At 40.4% G+C, this 24,830-nt stretch overlaps 1 protein-coding gene across 1 annotated transcript in view; it reads right to left on the bottom strand.

The window, feature by feature from the left end:
• Positions 1-22,637, bottom strand: part of tmtc1 (transmembrane O-mannosyltransferase targeting cadherins 1) — a gene marked incomplete at its 3' end in the record, with an annotated part of 42,172 nt that extends 19,535 nt beyond the window's left edge. The window contains exons 1-5 of the mRNA XM_079581167.1: positions 22,213-22,637; positions 11,124-11,301; positions 3,817-3,890; positions 3,560-3,736; positions 511-586 (exon numbers count right to left, since the gene is read on the bottom strand). Of these exons, the coding sequence (XP_079437293.1) occupies positions 511-586; positions 3,560-3,736; positions 3,817-3,890; positions 11,124-11,301; positions 22,213-22,523 (816 nt within the window). The 5' untranslated portion in view covers positions 22,524-22,637. The remainder of the gene's footprint in view (positions 1-510; positions 587-3,559; positions 3,737-3,816; positions 3,891-11,123; positions 11,302-22,212) is intronic.
• Positions 22,638-24,830: the final 2,193 nt, after the last annotated feature.

Genomic DNA, 24,830 nt, shown 5'->3' with positions numbered 1-24,830 from the left:
GGTTTAGTCCTGGCTCAGACCGCGGCTCTGCCATCTCTGATAATGACTGTTGCTGTCGATCACTGACATAAATGTGAGAAAAAAATACATGGCAAGTTTTCTGTCATTTTATCTTTTCATATAAGAACAAGGTGTTTTATGCCTAAAAATGCCCCAAATTTCCCATCTTTTCAGCTACATTCAAATTTATGGTTATATTTTATTGGTAAATGAGTTGCCAAGACTTTCTCAGAGGGGATTTAGGATTTCTTGTTTAGTTTTAAACAGACTGGTTTTTAAGTGTGAGTAAGTTACAGCTTTGCTTCTGCATTTGCGCTGAAGCTGCTCATGAGTTCAGGCTTTTTTAGACTCACTGCGGATCATTTATTGACGTTTGGAGAGAAAAAGAACCGAAAATAAGCACCGAAAAAAAAAAGTTTTTCGATACCGCCCCCTACCGGAGCTTTTCGGTCGGTACCAAGTTGGTACCGTTTACCGTTTACCCAGCCCTAGTGAAGACCAAAATTGAACTTTCAGGGCAAACTTGGATGAAAACATGTTGGAGACTTGAAACTGGGGCGGAGGTTGACCTTCCAGCAAGACGACCCTAAACATAAAGCCAGGGCAACGATGGAATGGTTGAAAACAAAAAATATCCATCTGTTAGAAAGGACAAGTCAAAGTCCAGACCTAAATCCAATCGACAATCTGTGGAAAGATCTGAAAAATGCGGTTCACAAGCGCTCTCCATCTGATCTAACTGAGCTTGAATTCACTTCATGATTGTGTCACTGAGTCTGAGTCTTTCACATAAAACGTCAGCCTATGTAATATATGTTTGTGGACCACAGCAAATGTCGAAAGGTTGTAGGGGTACGGATACTTTTTCAACCCACTGTATACAAAGCAACACATGGAAACCAGAGCATCCGGAGGAAACCTACGCAGGCCTGGGGAGAACATGCAAACTCCACACTACCATGATGAACAGAAATCGTTCCACCACTGGGCATGTCTGCTGTTTGGACTCACGTGGGACTGTGGAATCCCAAAACAAGACTTTGGAACGAGAGGAATGTGGGCTGCGGCGGTGGCAGGACTGTCCCGCTCGTCCGCTCAGAGGGGAGGGAGTGGAGGAGGGGCTGATCCGGCGTGACGTCTGGGGCGATGGGGAGTCAATGCAAGAGCGGAAAGGACGGAGATGGTTTTGTGCCTGGTGAAAGAGGCCCGGCAGATGGACTTTGAAAGGCGAGACACATCCTGCACATTCAAGTCCTCCTTATTAGATCTCCGGGTTTCCTCCAGAGTCGTCTTACAAATGTCCTCATGCACCACCAGGCCAAAAAGGGGGGGTATTATGCAAAATGGACCTTTTCAAGCTTTACATCACGTTATTATGTCACTCCCGCATTAAAAACATGCCTGAAGTGTTGCCTTGGCACATTCACGTGTTTCTGAGTAATCTGTAAAAACTCTGATGGCGGCCATTTTAGGGATAGGTTTGCCTGAGTCCTCCTAGGAACGCCCCCACCTCCTGGAGACGCCTCCGAACTTTCGTCACCAGCCGAGTAACCAACCACTGCTCCTCTATTATTATGGAAATGTGACAAAAAAAGTGAGAAAACATTGACAAAAAAGTGACAAAAAATTGATGAAAAAGTGGCAAAAATGTTACAAAAATGTCACAAGAAATTGACAAAAAAATGACAAAAATGTGACAAAAAATGAGAAAAAAATGACAAAAATGTGACAAAAAATGATAAAAAAATGAAAAAAAATGTGACAAAAAATGAGAAAAAAATGACAAAAATGTGATAAAAATGTGACAAAAATATGACAAAAAAATGACAAAAATTTGACAAAAAATGACACAAATGTGACAAAAAAATGACAAAAATTTGACAAAAAATGACAAAAATGTGACAAAAATGTGACAAAAATGTGACAAAAAAATGTCAAAAATGTGACAAAAAATGAGAAAAAAATGACCAAAAATGTGATAAAAATGTGACAAAAAAATGACAAAAATGTGACAAAAAAATGACAAAAATGTGACAAAAAAATGAGAAAAAAATGACAAAAATGTGATAAAAATGAGAAAAAAATGACAAAAATGTGATAAAAATGTGACAAAAAAATGACAAAAAAATGACAAAAAAATGACAAAAATTTGACAAAAAATGACAAAAATGTGACAAAAAAATGACAAAAATGTGACAAAAAAATGACAAAAAAGTGACAAAAAATTGACAAAAAATGACAAAAATGTGACAAAAAAGTGATACAAATTTGACAAAAAACATGCCTGAAGTGTTGCCTTGGCACATTCACGTATTTTTGAGTAATCTGTAAAAACTCTGATGGCGGCCATTTTAGGGATAGGTTTGCCTGAGTCCTCCTAGGAACGCCCCCACCTCCTGGAGACGCCTCCGAGCTTTCGTCACCAGCCGAGTAACCAACCACTGCTCCTCTATTATTATGGAAATGTGGCAAAAAAAGTGGGAAAACATTGACAAAAAAGTGACGAAAAATTGATGAAAAAGTGGCAAAAATGTCACAAAAATGTCACAAGAAATTGACAAAAATATGACAAAAATGTGACAAAAATGTGACAAAAATGTGACAAAAATGTGACAAAAATGTGACAAAAAAATGACAAAAATTTGACAAAAAATGACAAAAAAAGTGATAAAAAATTGACAAAAAAATGACAAAAATGTGACAAAAATGTGATAAAAAATTTGACAAAAAAATGACAAAAATGTGACAAAAAAATGATAAAAATTTGACAAAAAACATGCCTGAAGTGTTGCCTTGGCACATTCATGTATTTTTGAGTAATCTGTAAAAACTCTGATGGCGGCCATTTTAGGGATAGGTTTGCCTGAGTCCTCCTAGGAACGCCCCCACCTCCTGGAGACGCCTCCGAGCCGAGTAACCAACCACTGCTCCTCAGCAGAACCCCCTCCCCACTGATGCCACAGACGGCGTGTGGAGGAGGCGTGTCTAAAGGCTCAAAGGTTCTTAAAGAGACAGAGGCCTATTTCAAGACATTCACTACAGCCATTTTGAGAGAGACATTTTATACAAGGCAGTTATTCTAATTTACTGCATTTACAGACCAACTGAAGGTTTGCTCATCATTGTAGTGTGATATAGACTGGTGGTATGTGACTGAAAAAAGCATAATACCCCCTCTTTAACAGGTCAAGTTATATTTTACCATAGGAGCCCTTCTTTGAGCAGCTTCAAAATTCTTAAATCCATTAAATTGGTTTGTTTTGGACAGGATTTGTTGTCAGAATAGCCTCCCAGAGCTGCTGTTTGGATGAAAACTGCCTCCCCCCTCATAGAGGCTTTGCTTGAGGCTCCAAAGGTTCTCAATAGGGTTGAGTTCAGGGGAGGAGGGGGTCCACATCATGAGTTTCTCGCAGCCAGTGATGCAGAGGTGTTCTTTACAGCAGGACATGGTGCGTTGTCATTTTGTCAGAGGTCATTTTCACACCTCCAGGGATCCTAAAGGGGGCCGACCATCTCCCTCCCCATGATTCTGACCCCCAAACAGAAACCCTGTACTCACGACAGCAGCGGCCCGCGGCAGACGACCAGCGCGTCGTACAGGACGCACACCCCGAACACGGTGACCCCCGTCTCTTTGACCAGCATGGCGCCGCTGCCCAACAGCAGCGAGGCCGAGAGGCAGAGGGGCGAGTGAGTGGGGGGGAGCAGGCCGGGTGACTGCGCCTCGCCGATGCTCCTGAGAGGGAATAAAACACGTACAAGAGGGTCAGTGACGAGAGAGGAAGCTGCACGTGGGAGGTTGAAGGAGGCGGTTACCGGACGTAGCAGAGGAAGGAGAGTAAGAAGAGCAGACAGGCCAAAACGTCGGCTCGACCCACGATCCCCGACACCTGCAACAGAAAGCACAGACAGTGGAGGCGTTTGAGTTTATTCTGAATGGTTTTGTTAAGGCGAGACACTGCAGGTGAATAGGGAAAAAATGTGTATTTACAGATATCAATTTGAAACTGTTGCTGTCGATCACTGGTATAAATGTGAGAAAAAAATACATTGCAAGTTTTCTGTCATTTTATCTTTTCATATAAGAACAAGGTGTTTTATGCCTAAAAATGCCCCAAATTTCCCATCTTTTCGGCTACATTCAAATGTATGGTTTCATTTTATTGATAAATGAGTTACCAAGACTTTCTCAGAGGGGATTTTGGATTTCTTGTTTAGTTTTAAAATAAGCTGTTTTTTAGTGTAAGGAAATGTAAAAATTTAATTTTCGCCTCATTTTTTGACGTTCAAAACTCTATAAATGGGGCTTAGGGATTAAATAATAAAAAATTCCTCTGAAAAAATCTTCCAAATATTGTTCACTTTTTCGTCAATTTTGGTCATTTTTTTGGCACATTTTTTGTCTTTTTGATTGACTGTGGAATTCTTCCGCAGTCAATTATTGGTTTTCATGTTCTTTATTATTATTCCTCTTCCATCTTTTTCCCGATTTTCTAGAGCTTTCAGCACCTTCATGCTTTGTGCAATTTATGCAAGTTATGCATCAAAATGTTCCGCATGTTGAGGAGAAGGTGCTATTACTTTTGGGACTTCTGCAACTTACGTTTTTTCCGCAATCGGCCGAAATGTCGGAGATTTTTCCCATTGACTTATATTGGGCTGCTGCAAATCCATGCTTTTCTGCACTTTTTTTCTGCAATTTCTGCAATTTCTGCACTTTGTGCATGTTCAGCTTCTGCAACTTGTGGGTTTTGAGAAAAAATTGGCTTCTACAGTTTTCCAGTTTTTTTATATGAGAGTTTGAAATTTTTGCATTGGTGTGTATGGGGGAATCCAGCCAATGGGGAGACTCCAGGACTTTCAGCCATTTGTGCTTCTGCCAATCAAGCACTGAGGCCATTTCAACAGTTTGACCAGTTTATGGAATATAAAAAGTTTATGCAATATTGACAGTTTATGCAAATTAACCACTTTATGCATTTTAAACCGTTTATGCAACTTAAGAGTTTATGCCATTTAGGATTTATGAATGTTAAAGAGTTTATGCAATTTACATAATTTATGCAAATTAACCCATTCATGCATTTTACCACTTTATGCATTTTATACAGTTTATTCAACATGACATTTTATGCATTTTACCAGTTAATGCAAATTAACCACTTTATGGAATTTAAACAGTTTATGCATTTTAAAGCACCATTAGGCAACTTAATAGGGATTTTCGCATATAAAGCAGAATAATGCAACTTAATAGAGATTTTTGCATGTAACCTATTTATGCAATTTGAACAGTTTATGCAATTTCTGCATTTGCTTCCCGCAATTCCGCAGTCAATCGCAATGGCGCAGCCAATTTTTTGTCAATTTCTTGTGACATTTTTGCCACTTTTTCCTACATTTTTCGTCACTTTTTTGTCAATGTTTTCTCACTTTTTGTCACATTTTTGTCATTTTTTCGTAAATTTTTCATCAAATTTTTGTCATTTTTTTGTCACAAGTCCAAGGCTGGAAAGTCTTTAGGTCCGACTGACGTGGACATAGTGTCGCCACAATGACAGAAAAATGTGTTTTGAGAAAAAGGCCCTTGAAATTGCATTCTCCCATATAAGTCTATGGGGGAACATTGAATCAGCGCAATATTTAAACATGTTCTTGTGAAGATTTGGTATATTTTCTGTTTCCAGCTGAAAGCTTGTATGTTCAGAGACCAATTTGGCCCAAAACCTGAAAACTGAAAAAATTGAGTTTTGCCTGTAGTGTCTCCCCTTAAGAAAAACCTTGTGCTTGTTCCATTGGCAAGAATAGGTTTTATCTGCTTTAAGGCCAGACCAAATCTACTCCAACTTTAGATTTAATCTCTTTATTCAAGTAGATTTAAGTCATTTCTACATATAGATGATTATTCTTTTAGGATTATAGCCTAAAAGGGTGCTCTGCTAAGACATTTTAAGGAATTGACAGTATTTTTCACATTTCTAGAGTACTTTAACAGGCATTTCACCTCAGATTTGGGTCATAATATTTCTCAAAATCATCTCGAGGGCCAGAGTTTGATGACGGAGATGTGAGACAAGCCTCAAACCAGACAATGTCCAAATCCAGGCTGAAAAACATCATCTTTTATCTGTGAATATTACACTGAAAATATCTGCACTCCTCACTTTTAATGATATTAATTCATCATAATATTGTTTTATGGGTTGTTGTAACTTTATACAGTAAAGCACTTCCAGCTGCCTTGTGTACGAGTAGTGCCCTACAAGTAAACCTGACTTGTCACTTGGGTTGTTTCCAAAGAAGCCAAGACATATTCTGCAAAATGGAGACTTAAAAACAATTCTATCGGAAAAAGTTCTGGTTGATTTTCCTTGATTATGTCACTTCCAGCCTAAGCAGACAAAGAATTTCCCCAATAGGATTCTACTCTGGCATCATGCTAGACGCTCCACAGCTGCCACGGACCAGGTCCTGAGCCACGATCCCAGTCTGGACTCCATATGTGGAGCAGAGTGGAACCCGAGCCAGACGAGAGCCCCTCCAACACAGGAGGACAGAATGAATGAGGCGATTCAGTGTGAAACAGGAGCTCTTTCACCGAGGAGAGAGAGAGGGAGAGGGGGAGGGAGAGAGAGAGAGGAGAGAGAGAGAGGAGAGAGAGGGAGGGAGAGAGGGAGAAAGAGAGAGAGAGGGAGAGAGAGAGCTAACACACCCAAGTATCAACTATCACGAAGAGAGTGGAAATGAAAACATCACAAAAGTGTGACTCAGGAGCAGTGAGACATTTTTATCCACCACCGTCTGCCTTTAAATAATCAAAAAATCATATATATATATATATATATATATCTTTAATTCGATAAAACAAGGACCAATTCAAACGGCTTTATGTTCGGTTAGCAATTTCACAGAATTCGTGCTCCGTTATATTCTGTTATTATACGGCTCTTCACAACGTAAGCAGAAGCTCCGTTGATTTGAATGGGATTTTCCAACGTTCTACTTGTCATTATTTTTTGATAAAGGACCTCTGAAAAAAATAATGACGCTGCCGATGGCAACGGAGTTCGTGCTCATAATGCAGGTCTTTCATATCACTCCACATGGACGTAGTAGCGACACTATCTCTGTCCCGTCTCTGAGAGAGAAGTCGGGGAATCGCTCGTGAAGTTACCGTGAGTCCAATTTTCAACTTACCCAGAGATTCTCCACCATTCATCCAACTGCGCCTTCCTCTAAGTAGCTAGGCTAGCTGCTAGCCTTGCTGCTTCCAGCCTAGCCAAACGTTGCCGAGCAACGCGCAAACTTTTGGGAACTATTTGCAGCGGAAGTCATTAAATAAACCTTTCGACCTTCATAAAAGTGTATAAAGTTTATGTTGTGTGTGTTCAGTTGGCAAATGGCCGAATAATAAGCGGGAAAATAAGCACCTTCAGGGCGAAACAAGGTTCGCCCTGAAGGTTCTTATTTTCCCGATAACGACCAGCGTTCTATACATTATCTCTTACATAAATCAGAACATTTCAGAATATAAAATCTGAATATCTATATTCTGATGAATCAGAATATAGTGGAGCATGAATTCTGCAAAACCAAAGTGTGTACAAAAAGGCTCAGAGCCTAAATGAAACCCTCATGCTGCGTCCACACCAAACGCGTTTTGGGGCCTCCAAAGCGTCAGGTTTACATTTAAAATACATGGAGGACGCGCCTCCGGGGGGCGCCAAGAGCCTCCTGTGCGGCGCGTTTTGAGGTTTTTCGCGCTTGGTGAGCGTTTGACGCCTCCAGGGCGTCGAGCGCGGCCGACGCTCGAGTTGGGAAATGTTGAACTTTTTGGAGAAATTCGCAAGCGTCGACCAATCAGGAGCTTTCTCCCCATAGTGACGTACGTTGTAGCTGAGCCACCGGGGCAGATTCTACGCCGGCCCTCAGGTGTAAACAAGTCACAAGTCACGGAGGTTTAGCTTCATTGTGAACCGGAGCTACAGCCGCTCTGGGACTTTTACAAAGACACATCAGTGCTTCTTTATCTAAACACCAGGATTAAAAGCGGCGACAAGAAAGGTTATTTCAGAGGCTGAATCTGCGCATTAGCACCGGAGAAAGCTAATGCTAAGCTAAACCTCCGGTCCTCACGTGAAAACGAGAAATATGCACAAATAAAGTCAATAAAGAACAATGATCACACACTGAGCTGGGCTGATGTTGTAGTTTATTACTCACATCATCTACAATTAGCTCCGGGAGAAAACCACAGCTTGTTAGCTCAGTTAGCTCAGTTAGCTCAGTTAGCTCGCATTGAGCTCCGGTTTTCTCCCATGACAACAAGCATTAAGCACTAATAATGTCAATGAAGCCGTAACAACATAGAGCAGCTTTATGACGATCACACTCTGAGCCGCCTTCAGGCGTTTGTGGTCTATTGCAGACTTTCAATCAACAATGAGATGCAGCAGGTGCATTTCAGGCAACAGCGACTTCCAAGATAACATTTGTGACGAGCGTCTGACTTTAGTAAGCACAAGCGTCCAACAACGGGCATGAGGCGCGTTTTTGACGCCCAAAACACGTTTGGTGTGGACGCAGCATCAGTCTTGTTTGTCAATATTTTTCGGTATCTGCTATCAGCCGATATAATGCCGATACAAGCGGATATCTCGAAACCCATAACTTCCTAAGCCTCAGGGGTCTCATTTATAAAGCTCACGTCTGAACTGTTCTGCGACAAAGGTGGTGTTAACAGACAGTGAACGTGCAACATTACGCACCACCACACTAGGTCTGTACCCGTCATACGCAGTCCACACTTTTCAGAAACGCTGCACAGACACGAGGAGGCGAGGGGAAGCAGCGAGCGAAAGTCACACTGAGGAAATCACGCTCTGTGCACATTTTAACCCACTTAGCTTTCTTCTTTATTTAATCATCATCTCATTCAGGCCCAAAGCGAACCGCTGCCTCCTCCCCAAACCCCGACTGCAGCACAGCGAGCTCAAGAAACAACATCTGAGTGATTAAAAGATTATTCTGTCGTCTCAGGATGTTTGAGCTCCGTGAATGGCACTGGCAAACATCACAGTCAGCGTCGAAAAGGCTCTTCTTTACGTTCTTAAAGTGGATTTCCTAAAGTTTCATAAATAAAGGGTTTCATAAATCACTTTTTTTCCCTCCGGACGTGAAGTTTGGATTTTGCTCGTTATAGGCAGAGTCTCTCAGACAGTTTTATAAATGAGACCCCAGGAGAACTGAACAGTATTGCTATGAAAATCAGTTACAAGTTTGTTAAACACATTCAAGATTCACCAACTAAAACTCGCAAAGTTGGCCACAGCTAGCAACAGTATGCTAATGCTAACAGCAACTAATCATGGTTGGGACAGAAGCTATGATTGGATGACCTAAAGCGCCCCCTGCTGTCACAGTTCAACACATTTTACAGTTTAGAAGCTTCATACGACGCTCCTTAACCTCTTAACTCCCGCCTGAACCGAGAGCATTTTCTCCAGTTCAGCTTTACCCAAATCCTGTAGGCCAGTGTAACGCCTCATTTGAAAGCAAAGAGCTACAAAACTCATCTAAATGGATCTTTTTCCTCACGTCATCAGATTTTTTTCCATCTTTTTTTGGGGGGGGGTATTCAACTCATTTTGTAACTTTTTTGTCATATTTTTAAATCAATTTTTTGTCATTTTTTGTCACATTTTTGTCACATTTTTGTCATGTTTTGTAATTTTTTTGTAATTTTTTGTAATATTTTTGTAATTTTTTGTAATTTTTTTGTCATTTTTTTGTAATTTTTTGTAATTTTTTTGTAATTTTTTTGTAATTTTTAGTAATTTTTTTGTCCTTTTTTGTCATTTTTTTGTCCTTTTTTTTCATGATTTTTGTAATGTTTTGTAATTTTTTTGTAATTTTTTTGTAATTTTTTTGTAATTTTTTTGTCCTTTTTTGTCATTTTTTTGTCATTTTTTTAATGATTTTTTGTCATTTTTTTTGTCAATTTTTTGTCATTTTTTTGTCATTTTTTGTCATTTTTTTTTGTCATTTTTAGTTATTTTTTGTCATCTTTTTATCATTTTTTTTAATCATTTTTTGTCATTTTTTTCATTTTTTTTCATTTTTTGTCATTTTTTTTCATTTTTTTGGTCACTTTTTGGTGATTTTTTTGTCCTTTTTTGTCATTTTTCTTGTTATTTTTTGTCACTTTTTTGTCAAAGTTTTCTCACTTTTTTCAATATCAATAGGATAACAATATATCGTTGCTTTTTCGATATTAATATCTCAAATGTTCATGTCTCGATATCGATACGATAACGATATATCGTTCAGCCCAACTTAATAAATTGAATTGGCGTATAAAAAAGATAGAAAACTTGGATAGGTTTTCAGGTTCATTTTACTTGGGAACCGCCACCTCAACCCGCAGACTGGAGCCACTGCAGATACACACCCACACTTGGTACTTTCTTCTCAACTGGAAAGCAACGGTGTAACGCTTAATTTGAAAGCTAAGCCTACAAAAGTGATCGCTGCATTTTTGTTACGTTATGTTGTTTTTTTTGTTGCTTTTTCATTACTTTTTTTGTGGCTTTTTGGCGTAATTTTGTCACTCTTTATTCCTTTTCCATCGCTTTTTTCATTGCTACGTCGTCACGTTTTCGTCACGTTTTTGTCACGTTTTTGTTGCTTTTCCGGCACGTTTTTGTTGCTTTTCACCCTCGTTTTCGTCGCTATTTCAATGCTTCTCTTTTAAGCTTCTAGATTTGGGTAAAGCTCGGTTAAGGTGGGGGGTAAGAGGTTAAGGAGAAAATTAAGAGGCCAGACCGGTGGCCCGAGAGCCAGTGGCCCTTCTGTGCTCTTCCAGAATGGACATATGGCCAGTCCGCCCCTGTGTACATGCAATCAGAGCGGAAACCTGAAATAACGCACCTCCTGCCTTTGTTCTTTTGTCCTTGGTACAAACCATACAGTGCAATGGCTCCAAACAAAGCAAACATAAAAACAAAAGATGATTTATTATCGCAAATTACGTCAAAACCTCGTCTTGTCTCGGTTTTTGCATCGTAAATGTACCGTTTACAGCTTCCTTCCAGTGTGAAACATGAGTCAGAAGACGGACTTACCGCCTCCGTGTGGACGGGGTGGACGGCGAAGAGCAGCGCCGTGACGAACGCGGGCCTGGGCTGGGAGAAGACGCAGCGCTCGCAGGTGACCAGCAGGAGGCAGCAGACCGAGGCGTGGAGCAGCAGGTTCACCAGGTGGAAGTACAGGGGCGTCATCCCCCCGAGCCACACGTTCAACCTGCAGCACACAAACCAGATTTAAGCCATTATTCAGATTCTGTCCACAAAAACACACACGGGCGAAGAAGGAAGACTGGCGCAGATGATCGTCATGGTAACGCAGGACAGTCTAGGCAAGTTTTTTCTTGGTGGAGGGCCGAAGCCACTGATTATTAGCCCAAAATAAAGCACAGCACTGCAAAAATGACCATCTTAAATGAGATAAATGACTTAAAATTGCTTGAATTAAAGTTCTTCTATGTTGAATTTGAGTCGGTTTGAACTAATCCAAGATACAAACGCTAAAGCGCCAATGGAACAAGAATAAAACCCACTTGGAATCAGACAAACTTATCTGAATTAAGAGAATAACTACTACTAAGGTTTATCTCGTCTAAATCTACTGAAACTTTAGATTTAATCTGTTAATTCAAGTAGATTTATGTCATTTCTTCCTTAAAACGATGATTCTTTTCCCAGTGCACTTCCTTCAAATGCCAGTGTTGTACATTTAACTCTAATAATGTTACAAATACTCTGATTTGTGTAATGTTTCTCAAAATCATCTTGAGGGCCAGAGGTTCTGTGCTGGAGGGCCGGATTTGGCCCCCGGGCCTGAAGTTGCCTACCCCTGGTCTAGGCCTAGTTTACTCAAATCGACTGTTAGAAATATAAAAATATTGTCTTGACATAGATACAGACGGCATTGCTGGAATCCCCCATATATGGTCATGTTTGAAAACAGTTAAGGGGGAAAACAATTTGGAGAAAAATTTAAATTTTCTCTAATTATTCAAAAAGTACTGTAACAAATGCTGAATTATGAATATAGTTTTCTACTAAATAATGATACAAAGACATGGGGAGGAGCAAAGTGGTTCAACAGCCCATAAATACATAAAAAACAGAGAATGCTAACTTGATGCTACATGTTAGCATCGGGCTAATGCTAACGGTAGCTAGCGCTTGCTATGACTGCGTTTTTTTTTTTGTTTTTTTTTCCCTTTTACTGAACAACCTGCTGTGAATACACATACATATGGACCCGATTAAGACTTGACTTTATTTGTATGTGATAAATACGTTTATATTTGGCTAAAAAGAGTGAAAAACTGTTTCCCAAAAGATTCTATTTTTCCCCTCGGTGAGGCCACGCCCCCTTCTATAGATACAGACGGCATCTCTGGAATCGCCCATATATGGTCATGTTTAAATACAGTTAAGGGGGAAAACAATTTGGAGAAAACTACTTGCTGAATTGTGAATATAGTTTTCTACTAAATAAAGATGCAAAGACATGGGGAGGAGCAAAGTGGTTCAACAGCCCATAAATAACGGAGAATGCTAACAGAATAGCATCGGGCTAATGCTAACGGTTAGCTAGCGCTAGCTACAACTGCCGTTTTTTCACTTCTACTGAACAATCTGCTGTGAGAAAATATCTACATGGGCCCGATTTAGACTTGTCTTTATTTATGTGATAAATAAGTTGATATTCCACCAGAAAATGGCTAAAAAAAGAGTGAAAAAATGTGTTTCCCAAAAGATTCTATTTTCCCCCTCGGCGAAGCCACGCCCCCTTCTATGACGAGATGCCGTCTGTATCTATAGTTAGAGACGGCATTGCTGGAATCGCCCATATATGGTCATGTTTGAAAACAGTTAAGGGAGAAAACAATTTGGAGAAATATTTAAACTTTCTCTAATTATTCAAAAAATACTGTAACAAATGCTGAATTATGAATATAGTTTCTACTAAATAAAAATACAAAGACATGGAGAGCAGCAAAGTGGTTCAACAGCCCATAAATACACAAAAAAACAGAGAATGCTAACATGATGCTACATGTCAGCACCGTGCTAATGCTAACGGTAGCTAGCGCTTGCTATGACTGCGTTTTTGTTTTGTTTTTTTCCCTTTTACTGAACAACCTGCTGTGAATACACATACATATGGACCCGATTTAGACTTGACTTTATTTGTATGTGATGAATATGTTTATATTTGGCTAAAAAGAGTGAAAAAAAGTTTCCCAAAAGATTCTATTTCCCCCCTCAGCGAGGCCACGCCCCCTTCTATGACGAGATCCCGGCAGTATCTATCCCATGTCACTGTCACGTGATAATTTACTTATCCTTTTGTCCAAATTCTATATTCACAAATGTAAATATTCTACGCAGAAACCCGACTTTGCACATTTTTTTAGTGATACTCTCTCATATATTAAGATTTTGGAAGGTTCTGATAACAAAAAGGCTCTAAAAACTATCAGTATTTGCTCATAATACAATATATTTGTAACTGAATAATTGTATTGTACAATTCTGTTACCCCCCGGCATACTCTGTACTCTGTATATTCATAAACTTTTCAATAAAAATAAAAAAATAAAAAAAACTCAACTTGTGGCCACACCCCCTTTGCTCTGCCCAATCCCGTCAGACCTTGGAAGCTAAACAGGGAAGGGCCTGGTCGGTGCTTGGATGGGAGACCGTTTGGTAACACCAGGAAGCCTAGCGAATGTAGTGAGTGAGTGAGTGGTTGGTGGTGGTCAGAGGGGCCGATGGCGCAGACTGGTTGCCTCGCTTCCGTCAGTCTACCCCAGGGCAGCTGTGGCTACAATAGTAGCTTACCACCACCGAGTATGGAATGAATGAATAATGCAATGTAAAGCGTCTTTGAGTGTCCAGAAAAGCGCTATATAAAACCAATGCAGCCCCTCACTACAAAAGTGTATCGTCCCAGCCCTAAAACTCGTCAAATATCTCAAAATTGTAAACGTTCCCCATGACACATCACTGTTTTCGGAGTACGTGAGCCCTGAGACGTCGACCTCCGCAGAAAGACGCTCTCACGGGAACCTGCTGAGAGGTTTTCCTCAGCGGAGCCCGGAGAGAATGCTTTGGCAGAGGCTCTTTCCTCTCTGTAATCTCGGCTCTGAAGGCCATGTCACACACCCAGCCCGCTCTGGAGCCAAACCCCCCCATCACCACCCCCACCCCCCCTGCAGGACTTACACCCCCGGACACAGCTGCTCCTCCCCTGGCACGCCTCCAGCCTCCTCCCCCCTGACCCGACAGAGTGAGAACCAGCTCTTTGTCACGCGAGTTATTCAAGAACATCATGAAGGTGCTGTGACATGTTTTGCTTGAGAACTTTGGCAACATGTTTCAAATTTGGGGTTTTATGCAAATACTTTCCAATGCCAAAAAAACGTTTCAAAAGAATCTTACAATTTGCAAACAGGTTTCAGATAAATCTTGTAACTAAAACTATGGGCCCGATTTTCCACCTGACGCAGCTGACCTCGAATGAAACCAAACCTTTCCTAGTTAAATAAAGGTCAAATTAAAACCAAAAAGGAAAAATACCCTGGAACACTGCTCGAACTGGTAATTACAGCTTGTAGATGATCAGAGTGCTCCAAGTTCAGATATATAATGCCAGTGATGAAGTGTAGCTAATGATAAAACTGTAAACAAAACCACTGATTCACAGGCATGAATGTTACTTTAAGTCACAGCCTTCAATATAAAAAAATGAGGCATGTTTTCGATTTTATCTGCTGTGAAGAAACGTTAAAGGGATGTTTCAGGATTTTTGACATAGGGCCTCATTTCCAAGTGATCCAGAGTGTTGATTTCTGGAGATATTCTTTTTTTGTATTTCATGCAGTTCTTATATTTGAAGAGTTTCGTGGCGCTAGGCTAGTGCAAGGCTAGTGCATTTCTATGGTATCAGCTAGCCTGCATTAAAAACAGTGTGACCCGCTCCACAGAGCACCTGAGGCAAATCACTGATAACACCAGACTAACCATATAAATGTCTGTGTCCATAGAATAATGTGAATGATCGCATTTTGAGGGACTATTTTCTAGCAGATCACTCCGCCGCCGCGTAGCTTATACAACCACGAAACTGATGCTGCTCAAATATAAGGTATTTTAAATGCAAAATGGTTCAAATGATTCTATGGACACAGACATTTATATGGTTAGTCTGGCGTTATAAGTGATTTGCCTTTCAGTTAGGGCTTTTCCACCAAGGTGCTGGTTCTGGGCTGGTTCTGGTGCCGGGCTGGTTCCATAACTGACTTGGTTTTCCACCAAAATGAGAGCTGTGCCTATTGTCATAGCAACGCTTTGGGAAGTCAACATCAAAAATGGATAGAAACATCTCACTACAGCCACTTCTGGTTATAAAATACAGAAAAATAAGTTTATGTTTCAGTCACAGCAGCCGTTAACATTTTGATTTCTTCTTTCTAAGTCTTGTTTTAGCTGAAGAGCATAAAGCAAAACAACAGTTTCCTCCACAGAGACTGTTTTGGCTTCTCCAGGAAGTTCTAAGCACAAACTAACTAATATTGATTGTTTGTTGGAGGAGAGAGCCACGCCCCCAGCTGCTGACCTCACTGGTGCTCGTTTCTTGGTCCAGCTTTTAATTGGTTCCCAACAGGCACCAGATTTTGGAACCAAGAGCCAGCGTTTTTTCAGTGGAAAACGAAAGAACCGGTTCTGAAACTGGAACTGGCCCAGAACCAGAACCAGCACCGGCACCAGCCTGGTGGAAAAGGGCTAACAAAGTGTGTCTTTGGCCGAGACCTGGCACGGTCAGGACCCGAGCAGGTGGGACGCTCGGTATGGCCTGATCAGAGGGTCTTGATATGAATTTGGTATATTTGTAGACTTTGTTCCCACTCTTCGCTGCTCCGTTGTTGTTGGTGTCCCAGGTCCAAGGCTGAACAACTCTTTTATTGTGTTGCGCAGATCTTTTTGTGAAACTACCCCCGTCTCGTGACTGTTTGTCGCCCACGATACGACACAACCCAGAGTCGACCACGTTACAGGTGAACGCAGTGAGTCTGAACTAACACTGAAGCAGAAACAGCTGAAAACTACAGCCGCCTCAGGCCACAAGCTGCTCCAACATGTGCAGAGCAAATGCCCTGGTTGGTTTAGTCCAGGTTCACTCCCACAGTCCTGCACATATACATAATATGGTGTAACTGCTGTGGCTGCATTAGTAGCACCATTCTTGGCTCCGAACTGGTTTAAAATATTTTGTGACGTCTTTACAATGTCTGTGCTTTAGGGCAGGGGTTCCCAAAGTGTGAGTCGGGACGAGAGGTCGGCCGATGCATCGGATGGTCGATATATTGCAAGAAAAATGACTGTACTGATCTCATGCTGGAGAAAAGCGGAACATTCACTTTTTCACTCAGAAAAAGCCGCTTTTAAGAGAGGTCTTGATATTGGTTCATATCAAAAGATACTCGAACCCGAGTATCAGAATTGGAAGCAGAAAACCTGGATTGGTGCATCTCTAGTTACTACTAACCTACAAAACAGGAGTGCTTTTAATAAATCAGCCCCTAATAAAGCGCCCCCTGTGGTCACAGTTCAATACTGACACAGTTTACAGAGACATTTGGGAAAATCGGGCAAAAATATTGGCATTGGCCGATATATATCCCCAAAAATCGGCATCAGTCTTAGAAAAACCCATATCGGTTGACCTCTCATCGGGGGGCCCTCAAATGGATTTTATGTTTTTTTGACTGTATATTTTAGTGAAAGGAAGCCAAATATCAAAAATAGGGTTGTGCCGATGGACGATATCATCGTCCATCGTGATGGACGAGCAACATCCCTGCACATGCACTGGTCTTCTGTGGGCCTTGTAAACCTACAAACTTTGCAGGGATTGCGCTGTAAATTCAATCACAAATATAACTAACATGCACGCTAGTTTCAGTACCTGCCAGAAGCCATGATGTGTTAGCCGTAATTATTAAAGTAAAGACTATTTCTGACGTGCGGGGCTCTCTCTCTCTCTCTCTTTCTCTCTACAGCTCAAAGTTTAACAGCGTGTGGTTTTGCTTTGCTGCGTACGGAAACTTAAACCGTTTTAAAATGACGAGATGGTTCTCACATCAGAGCTAGCATGAGCGCGCATGGATTTGGATTATTCTCACGAAGGACCGAGAGAGGAAAGAAAGAGGTACGAGGTTACGAGCTCACGGACCGGGCGGCGCGTGGAGCGGCTTCAAAAACGTAGCTACGACGCAAACTTGTAAATATTGTCCCGTTCACCCACTGTTTCTTAAACATTACGTTAAAATTGAGCGAATGCAAATAATAAGCTCAGATTTACATTTGTATTAGTGTGAGAAGAGCCTTGGAGTTCACGCTCTGAATAAGTCGTTCTCCTCTCAGACTTTACGCACGAGTTTTAACACATTTCTTTTGCAAAAGTCGTGTTCCATGAATCTGTTCAGATCATGTTTAATTTAAATCCATTTATCCTGCAATCTCACATTTTCCTAACATAAAGTAATATGCAGCTTCTATACAGGCTATGGAAATGTCTTTAAACAATGCTTATAATGAGAAATGATGGTTCACTGGAAACATCGTCAACGGCCAATTAAGGGAACATCGCCCAACCCTAATTAAAAATACTATCAAAGCAAACCTTAATAATCCACAGCCTGAAAGGTTTGGGAACCCCAGATTAGGGACATAAGTGACTTAGTAGAACTACTAGATCAATGTTTCCCAAAGTGGGGGTCGGGACCGCGGGAAAGTGAAGTGAGGGGTCGCAAGATAATTTGGATATTCTTTACATTTCTGACATTGAATTTGATGTCATTTTAATTTAGAAAATTAAAAAAGCAGCACCACACTGTCAGGCAGCTGATTGATTAATCCACTCAATGGCGTTCAATGTGATGATGTCATAATGTCAGATAGAGGGCGGGGCCAATACAACTCTATGGGAGAAATGCAGTTTTTGGAAGAAATCTCCAAAACAAAAATGTACGAATGTTTTTCCTCATCAGTATTTGATCGTGATCGGATTCACAAACCTGTGATATTATTTTTTTGTCTGAAAGTCCTGTCTATTGGACAACATCACGCTCACGTTTTCACATATTGTCTCCACTTTTTGACGTTTTTTGGAGAAAACAATTGGACATTAGTTCATATTTGCCGACAGAGGAGACGATGGACTTTGTGACATATATATGAGATATGAGCCAAAAACTAAGACATAAAAACATGCATTTTGTCAGTTACCACAGTTGCCATAGCTACCATCAGCTGCCCTCCACCTCAATGTTAAACTATGGCTCTTTAGAATGTTGTGATGTCACGTGAACGCGGCCTATTAACAGGCTCTGAGCTGTTGAATAAAAACTGTATCTTGGACATCGGCTTCCTGAGTGTGCAATGCTACTTTTTAATTTTGAAGATTTTCCTCAACATCTGCATCTCTGACATAACCTTTGGTGTGCATTGCTTCTCTTTTCTCACGTATTTTTGATTTAAAACAGCATATTTTAGTCGCAGGACCAGATGTTTCGTACCGGTGCACCACAAACCAGTGAGCACAGCGGGACAAAAATGAGTTCATCCCAAAGACAAAAACCTCAAGCCACAAACAAAGCAATGTGGTTATTTCTATTTAAGAGCATTACACTGGAGAAACCAAACAACGGCTACAGAAGAGGCTTCATCAACACCGTAGGGAAAGCACAAGCGGCCCTCAATCGGCTGTCCACCTCCGCCAACCCCTCCTTTGAGGACAGAGGGGTTCAAATATGATCTAAAGAAAAACGTTGGTTTGAAAGAGAAGCAATTTTTGTGAAGAAACTAAATCCCTCCATGAACAGAAATGGCCGACTCTCAGCCCAGGACAGATCAATAAGCGGGTGATAAGCCGTGATCAGCTGAGAGGAGGAGCGTTCACTCTGAAATTCAGGTTCGATTCGTTAGGACTTAGAACTATAAAGACTTATAACTACAAAGATGTTTACCTACAGGTGAGAGTAGCCATTAATAGAGTGGAGGGACTGAGCCAAGCTGAACTCTGGTCTATATCTAGTCTGCGGGCTGAGCTGACACTTAATTGCGCTGAAGAAGCCTTTTGGATGAGGGGCGAGTACAGAAATCGATTAATCGACGACTAATCGATTATTGAAATAGTTGATTTTAGTAATCGATTAATCGTTTTCTGGTTCACACAGACTCAAATAGAGCAAAAATTACACGAAAATTTAATAATTTTGATGAAAACCTACTTTGTTTTTATAGCAAGTGTATGTAGTACACTTTGTACATTGTAGATTTCATCTCACTACAAAAAGTAAATATCAAGCATTGGCTTAAATGACTTGAATTGAGGAAATGTTTCTTGTTTTGAGCGGTTTTCACTCATTTAGACACTTTTCCTGATCGGACCAAGTTTGCTTTGCTTGTTTGAGGACATTTCAGACCAGTTCTAGGGTAAATCTCGTTTGAAATAAGAAAGTAAAATCGCCAATGAGATAAGACCAGTTTTCTTTCCCCATTGGCAAAGAAAATGACCTGAAATAAGAACGAAATGTATCGAAACGAGTCAGAAACATCTCAGAACAAGTGAAATAATCCAGGACAAATGCCCAAAAACTTCTTAACCAGTCAAAACAACTAAAATTTTGATTATTATGCTCAAATTGAGATGTTTATACTGATCTAGTTAATTACTTTTTGCAGTGTAAAAATAGTCGATAGATTAATCGATTACAAAATAATCGTCAGTTGCAGCTCTAGACTCAAGAACCTAAAGGAACTCATTAATGGGAATCTGCACCACTTTGACACACATCGCTATTGCAGTGGTTCATTGTTATTTACTGTGACAATAACAAATGAAAGTGATTGATCGACTGATTGGTTTGTATTGCCTATGCCACTAAAATACACTAATGTAAAATAATGATAATATTGTAATTGAATGTACTTTTACGTCTTTAAAAATGTCACTCATTGTCCTGCTTTGTCCCTCTTAAAATATTTCACTCTATATCAGGGGTCGTCAAAAGACCAAGGGCCGGACCCTCCGATTGAAGCAGTTGAAGTAAAGCATCACTTTCTACATATGCCAGTGTTGTTCATCATATACTGGAAAAATTAGATAAATGACTTAAAATCGCTTGAATAAAGGGTTTTTTATGTTAAATTTGAGTCGGTTTGAACTAATCTAAGATCAGATAAAAACGCTAATGCCAATGGAACAAATAGAAATCCCACTGGAAATCAGGGAAATTAACTTTTACTGTAAAAAATATTTATTATTCACTTGAAATTATACAAAATAATCTGAATTAAGAAAAAACTTGTGCTTGTTCCATTGGCAAGAATAGGTTTTATCTGCTCTAAGGCCAGACCAAATCTACTCCAACTTTAGATTTAATCTCTTAATTCAAGTAAGTCATTTCTACATATAGATGATTATTCTTTCAGGATTATGGCCTAAAGGGTGTGCTCTGCTAAGACATTTTAAGGCATTGACAGTATTTTTCACATTTCTAGAGTACTTTAACAGGCATTTGAGCTCTGATTTGGGTCATAATATTTCTCAAAATCATCTCGAGGGCCAGAGTTTGGTGTTTGTTTGTTTGGAGTTGGGCCTGACGTTCCCTACTCCTGTCCGATAGTTTAGTGAGATTCAAATATCAAAATGCAGAACCCAAACTCACATCATTAACCCACATTTTAAATGTTTTGCACTATTACACTGCAAAAAGTGGATTCTAAGCAAGTCAAAAATGTCTTACTTTAAGAAATAAGTTCTTATTTATTTACCTAAAACTCTGCTGGCAAATATGAAACCTCTCAGTGGATTTACCATCTACAGAAGAGATGAGGAGGGGAATTATTTTCCTCAGAGCTCACGGGACTAAAGCTGAAATACTGTCAGTGACCAGACTTTCACCTCAGTCCATAAACACCTACAGAACGCCAGGCCAACTATTTCTTTACTCAAGCACCAAAGATGTCGGTCGAAAGTCTTTCACTGCAAAAAGTGGATTCTAAGCAAGTAAAAAATGTCTTACTTTAAGAAATTAGTTCTTATTTTTTCCCTAAAAAGTAATAATGTTTTGCCGAGCGAAGTTTTCTTGAGAAAAAAAAATCTTGTTTTAGGAAATAAAGTCTAGCCATTTCTTGTTCAGATAAATTTGCTAAAAACATGCAATTTTTTCTTGTAACAAGAAAGAAAAACTTTTTGAATCTTCTTCAGTTTTAGACAAAGAATATTTTTTCTTATTTTAGGAAAAACTAAGATCAACAACTCTTAATGTAAGAACTGATTCTCACAGAGAGAAAATACATTCCATTCTTTAAAGTGGGCGGCTCGGTGGCACAGCGGTTAGAGCCTCAGCTCCACAGCTCGAAGGTCCTGGGTTCGATTCCCACCAGTGAGCATGCATGTTCTCCCCATGTCTACAATTAAAACATGTACAATAGGTGAACCCTCCAGCAGGTGATTCTGACCATCAGCCTGACTCCACATCATGGAGACGGGTCCCCGAGCGTGGGCAATATTTTCCTTAAATATTAGTTTTTATTAAGAACATTTTTGCTCAAAAATGTGAGTAATTTAGAACATTTTACTTAAATCAAGCAACATTTAAGTAAAATATCCCAAAATGTTTCACTAAATAAGAATGTTTTCCTTAAATTATTCCATTTTCTGAGGACATTTTGCTTAATTCTAGTTATTTATTTGCTTAAATTTAGTGTTTCTTTCTTGTTTTATGAAATAAGAATTCTTAGCAAGGAAATAATGCTGACCCCATTGGCAGAATTGTTTTTAGGAGGGTACTTTTTGCAGTGTAGAAATGCAAATTCCATTGTACAGGAGGGGGTTCCTGAGTGATTGTGGGGGTCGCAGCCTCAAAAGTTTGGGAACCCCTGAATCAGACAGTCTGCCCTGCTCCACATCCCCTCCAAACTGCCTCCACTTCCCTGCAATCTGAGGTGCTCCCCCTCATGTGTGTTGTATTGTATGTTAGTCCTGCTTTAACCCTGCACACTGTATGGGCACGAGCGCGGTTTAGTCCTGGTTTAGTCCCGTTATAGTCACTGATGCGCGTCCTACCTGAAGGAGAGGACGCAGAGCGGGCGGTAGGACTTGTGGCTCGTGTTGTCCGCCATCCTCTTCCCCCAGAAGTCGTTGCTGAAGATGCTCCGCGCGCTTGCCCCCGCGCGCACGTCCGGGTTGTTGACGATGGCCCACACGTCGTCGTGGACCAGCTCCCCGCGCAGAGAGTTCCCGTAGCAGAGGACGCACAGCGCGGCCACGGCCATGTAGCGACCCGCGGAGCACAGCGCCCCCTGCCCGGGCCTGACGCAGAGCCGCAGCCCCCGCAGGAGCCGCAGCCGCGCGTCCCGGGCCGGCGCCGTCATCATGTCAGGCCCAGCGGGGAGCGCGGGGGCGCGGGGGGGAGCGCGAGGTCCATGGTCGCTCCAGGTGATCCGAGGTCTGGGTGCCTGGGCAGCGGCGGCGGCGGTGGAGCTGCAGAGCCCGGGGAGGGAGGAGCTTAGGCGGCGTCATGGAGGAGCGCGCGCCGCCCCCCAGCCGTGGACCAGGCTATTTCTGGAACAAAACAGCTGGATGTGTTGTTATTGCTCAGAGACCCGAGCGGAACCGTGAGCGAGGGGGGGGGGGGGGCAGATTTCTATTTCTGTTCATGTTTCATTCATTCATTCGTTTTTGTCACTTGTTGGTTGAGTTTTTGTCACATTTTTGTTGATTTTTTCCTCAAATTTTTGTCAATTTTTTGTTCAGTTTTTGTCACATTTTTGTCACATTTTTGTTGAATTTTTGTTCAGTTTTTGTCATTTTTTGGTTGAATTTTTGTCACTTTTTTGTTGAATTTTTCTCAATTTTTTGTCAAATTATTGTTGATTTTTTGTCAAATTTTTGTCAAATTTTTGTCAAATTTTTGTCAAATTTTTGTTGAATTTTTGTCAAATTTTTGTCAAATTTTTGTCAAATTTTTGTCGAATTTTTGTTGAATTTTTCTCAAATTTTTCTCAAATTTTTGTCAAGTTTTCATTCAGTTTTTGTCACATTTTTGTTGAATTTTTGTTCAGTTTTTGTCATATTTTTGTTGAGTTTTTGTTCAGTTTTTGTCACATTTTTGTTGAATTTTTGTCAAATTTTTGGGAGGGAGGAGCCGCGCCGCCCCCAGGCGTGGACCAGGCTGTTTCTGGAACAAAACAGCTGGATGTGTTGTTATTACTCAGAGACCCGAGCGGAACCGTGAGCGAGGGGGTCACAGCCAGATTTCTAACATAAATAAATTAAAAATAGGCTAATTCAAAACGCAAAGGACAGCACACACACACACACACACACGCACTGAAAAGAAAATGCGCAAATCGGTTTCAGCTGGTCTCTGGTGGAGCAGTCCCATGCTGAGGGTAGAGGGGCCTTGAAAGCTTGGGCCGCCCCATGGTCATGTGTTTAACTAATTTTAAACTTTAAAATGAGATGATTGGACTTACTGGTTTGGCCACTGGACAGAGCTGCCTTAACCTCTTGTGTAACACCTCATTTGAAAGCTAAGACCCGCAAAACTGATCTTTTTCTTTGCATTGTTGATGTGTTGTGTCACCTTTTTATGTTTTTTTTTTTTTTTTTTCAAATTTTTGTCACATTTTGGTTGAGTTTTTCTCACTTTAAAAAAAATGTTTGGTCACTTGTTGTTTGAATTTTTGTTCACTTTTTGTCATTTTTTTGGTTGAATTTTTGTCAAGTTTTTGTCACATTTTTGTTCAGTTTTTGTCATTTTTTGGTTGAGTTTTTGTTGAATATTTGTCAAGTTTTTGTTGAGTTTTTGTCATTTTTTTGTAGAATTTTTGTTGAGTTTTTGTCATTTTTTTGTTGAGTTTTAGTCACTTGTTGGTTGAGTTTTTGTCACATTTTTGTTGAATTTTTGGTCAGTTTTGTCACTTTTTTGTTTAATTTTTGTCATTTTTTTGTTTAATTTTTGTCACTTGTTGGTTGAGTTTTTGTTGAATATTTGTCAAGTTTTTGTTGAGTTTTTGTTGAGTTTTTGTCACATTTTTGTAGAATTTTTGTTTAGTTTTTGTTATTTTTTTGTTGAGTTTTAGTCACTTGTTGGTTGAATTTTGTCCACATTTTTGTCACATTTTTGTTGAATTTTTGTCACATTTTTGTCACTTTTTTGTCACGTTTACATCCTTGTTTCCTTCTCATTTTTTTGTGGCTGTTTTGGTGCTTTTTTCCCCAAGAAGCTTTGTGATTAGGGTAAAGCCAAACTGGAGAAAATGGGATCCGTTCAGGTGGGAGTTAAGAGGTTAAGGTGGGCCTCTAGTTGAACAGTGATTGGCTTACCCTCCCCAAATCCCGACTCCAGCCTCCCCCCCAGCTGCTGAAGCAAATAGCGAATATCTAAAATCCATTGTAATTCATACACCTGCAGTATCAGCTTCAAAAGGGGAACACAGCGGATTTAATGAGGTTTTACGAGCCAATAAAAGGTTGACATCATCCGAGTGTTTGACAGATTGATCTCAGACGGAGCAGGTTCTAAACAGGCTCCTCTCACTAATCGTTTACAGAAGCAAGTGTGGACCTGCCCGAGCGGGAAGAAAGGGGCGTCTCCTTCACACCTGAGGCCAGAGCGAGAGGGAGGATGAAAGAAAGTGAAGCCATTGTTACTGGCAAGAATCAGAATCAGAATAGAC

The sequence above is a fragment of the Gobius niger genome, assembly GCF_951799975.1.
Source record: "Gobius niger genome assembly, chromosome: 22".
NCBI lineage: Eukaryota > Metazoa > Chordata > Actinopteri > Gobiiformes > Gobiidae > Gobius > Gobius niger.
The sequence above is the reverse complement of the archived record's forward strand: the minus strand, read 5'-3'. Positions and strand labels throughout refer to the sequence as shown.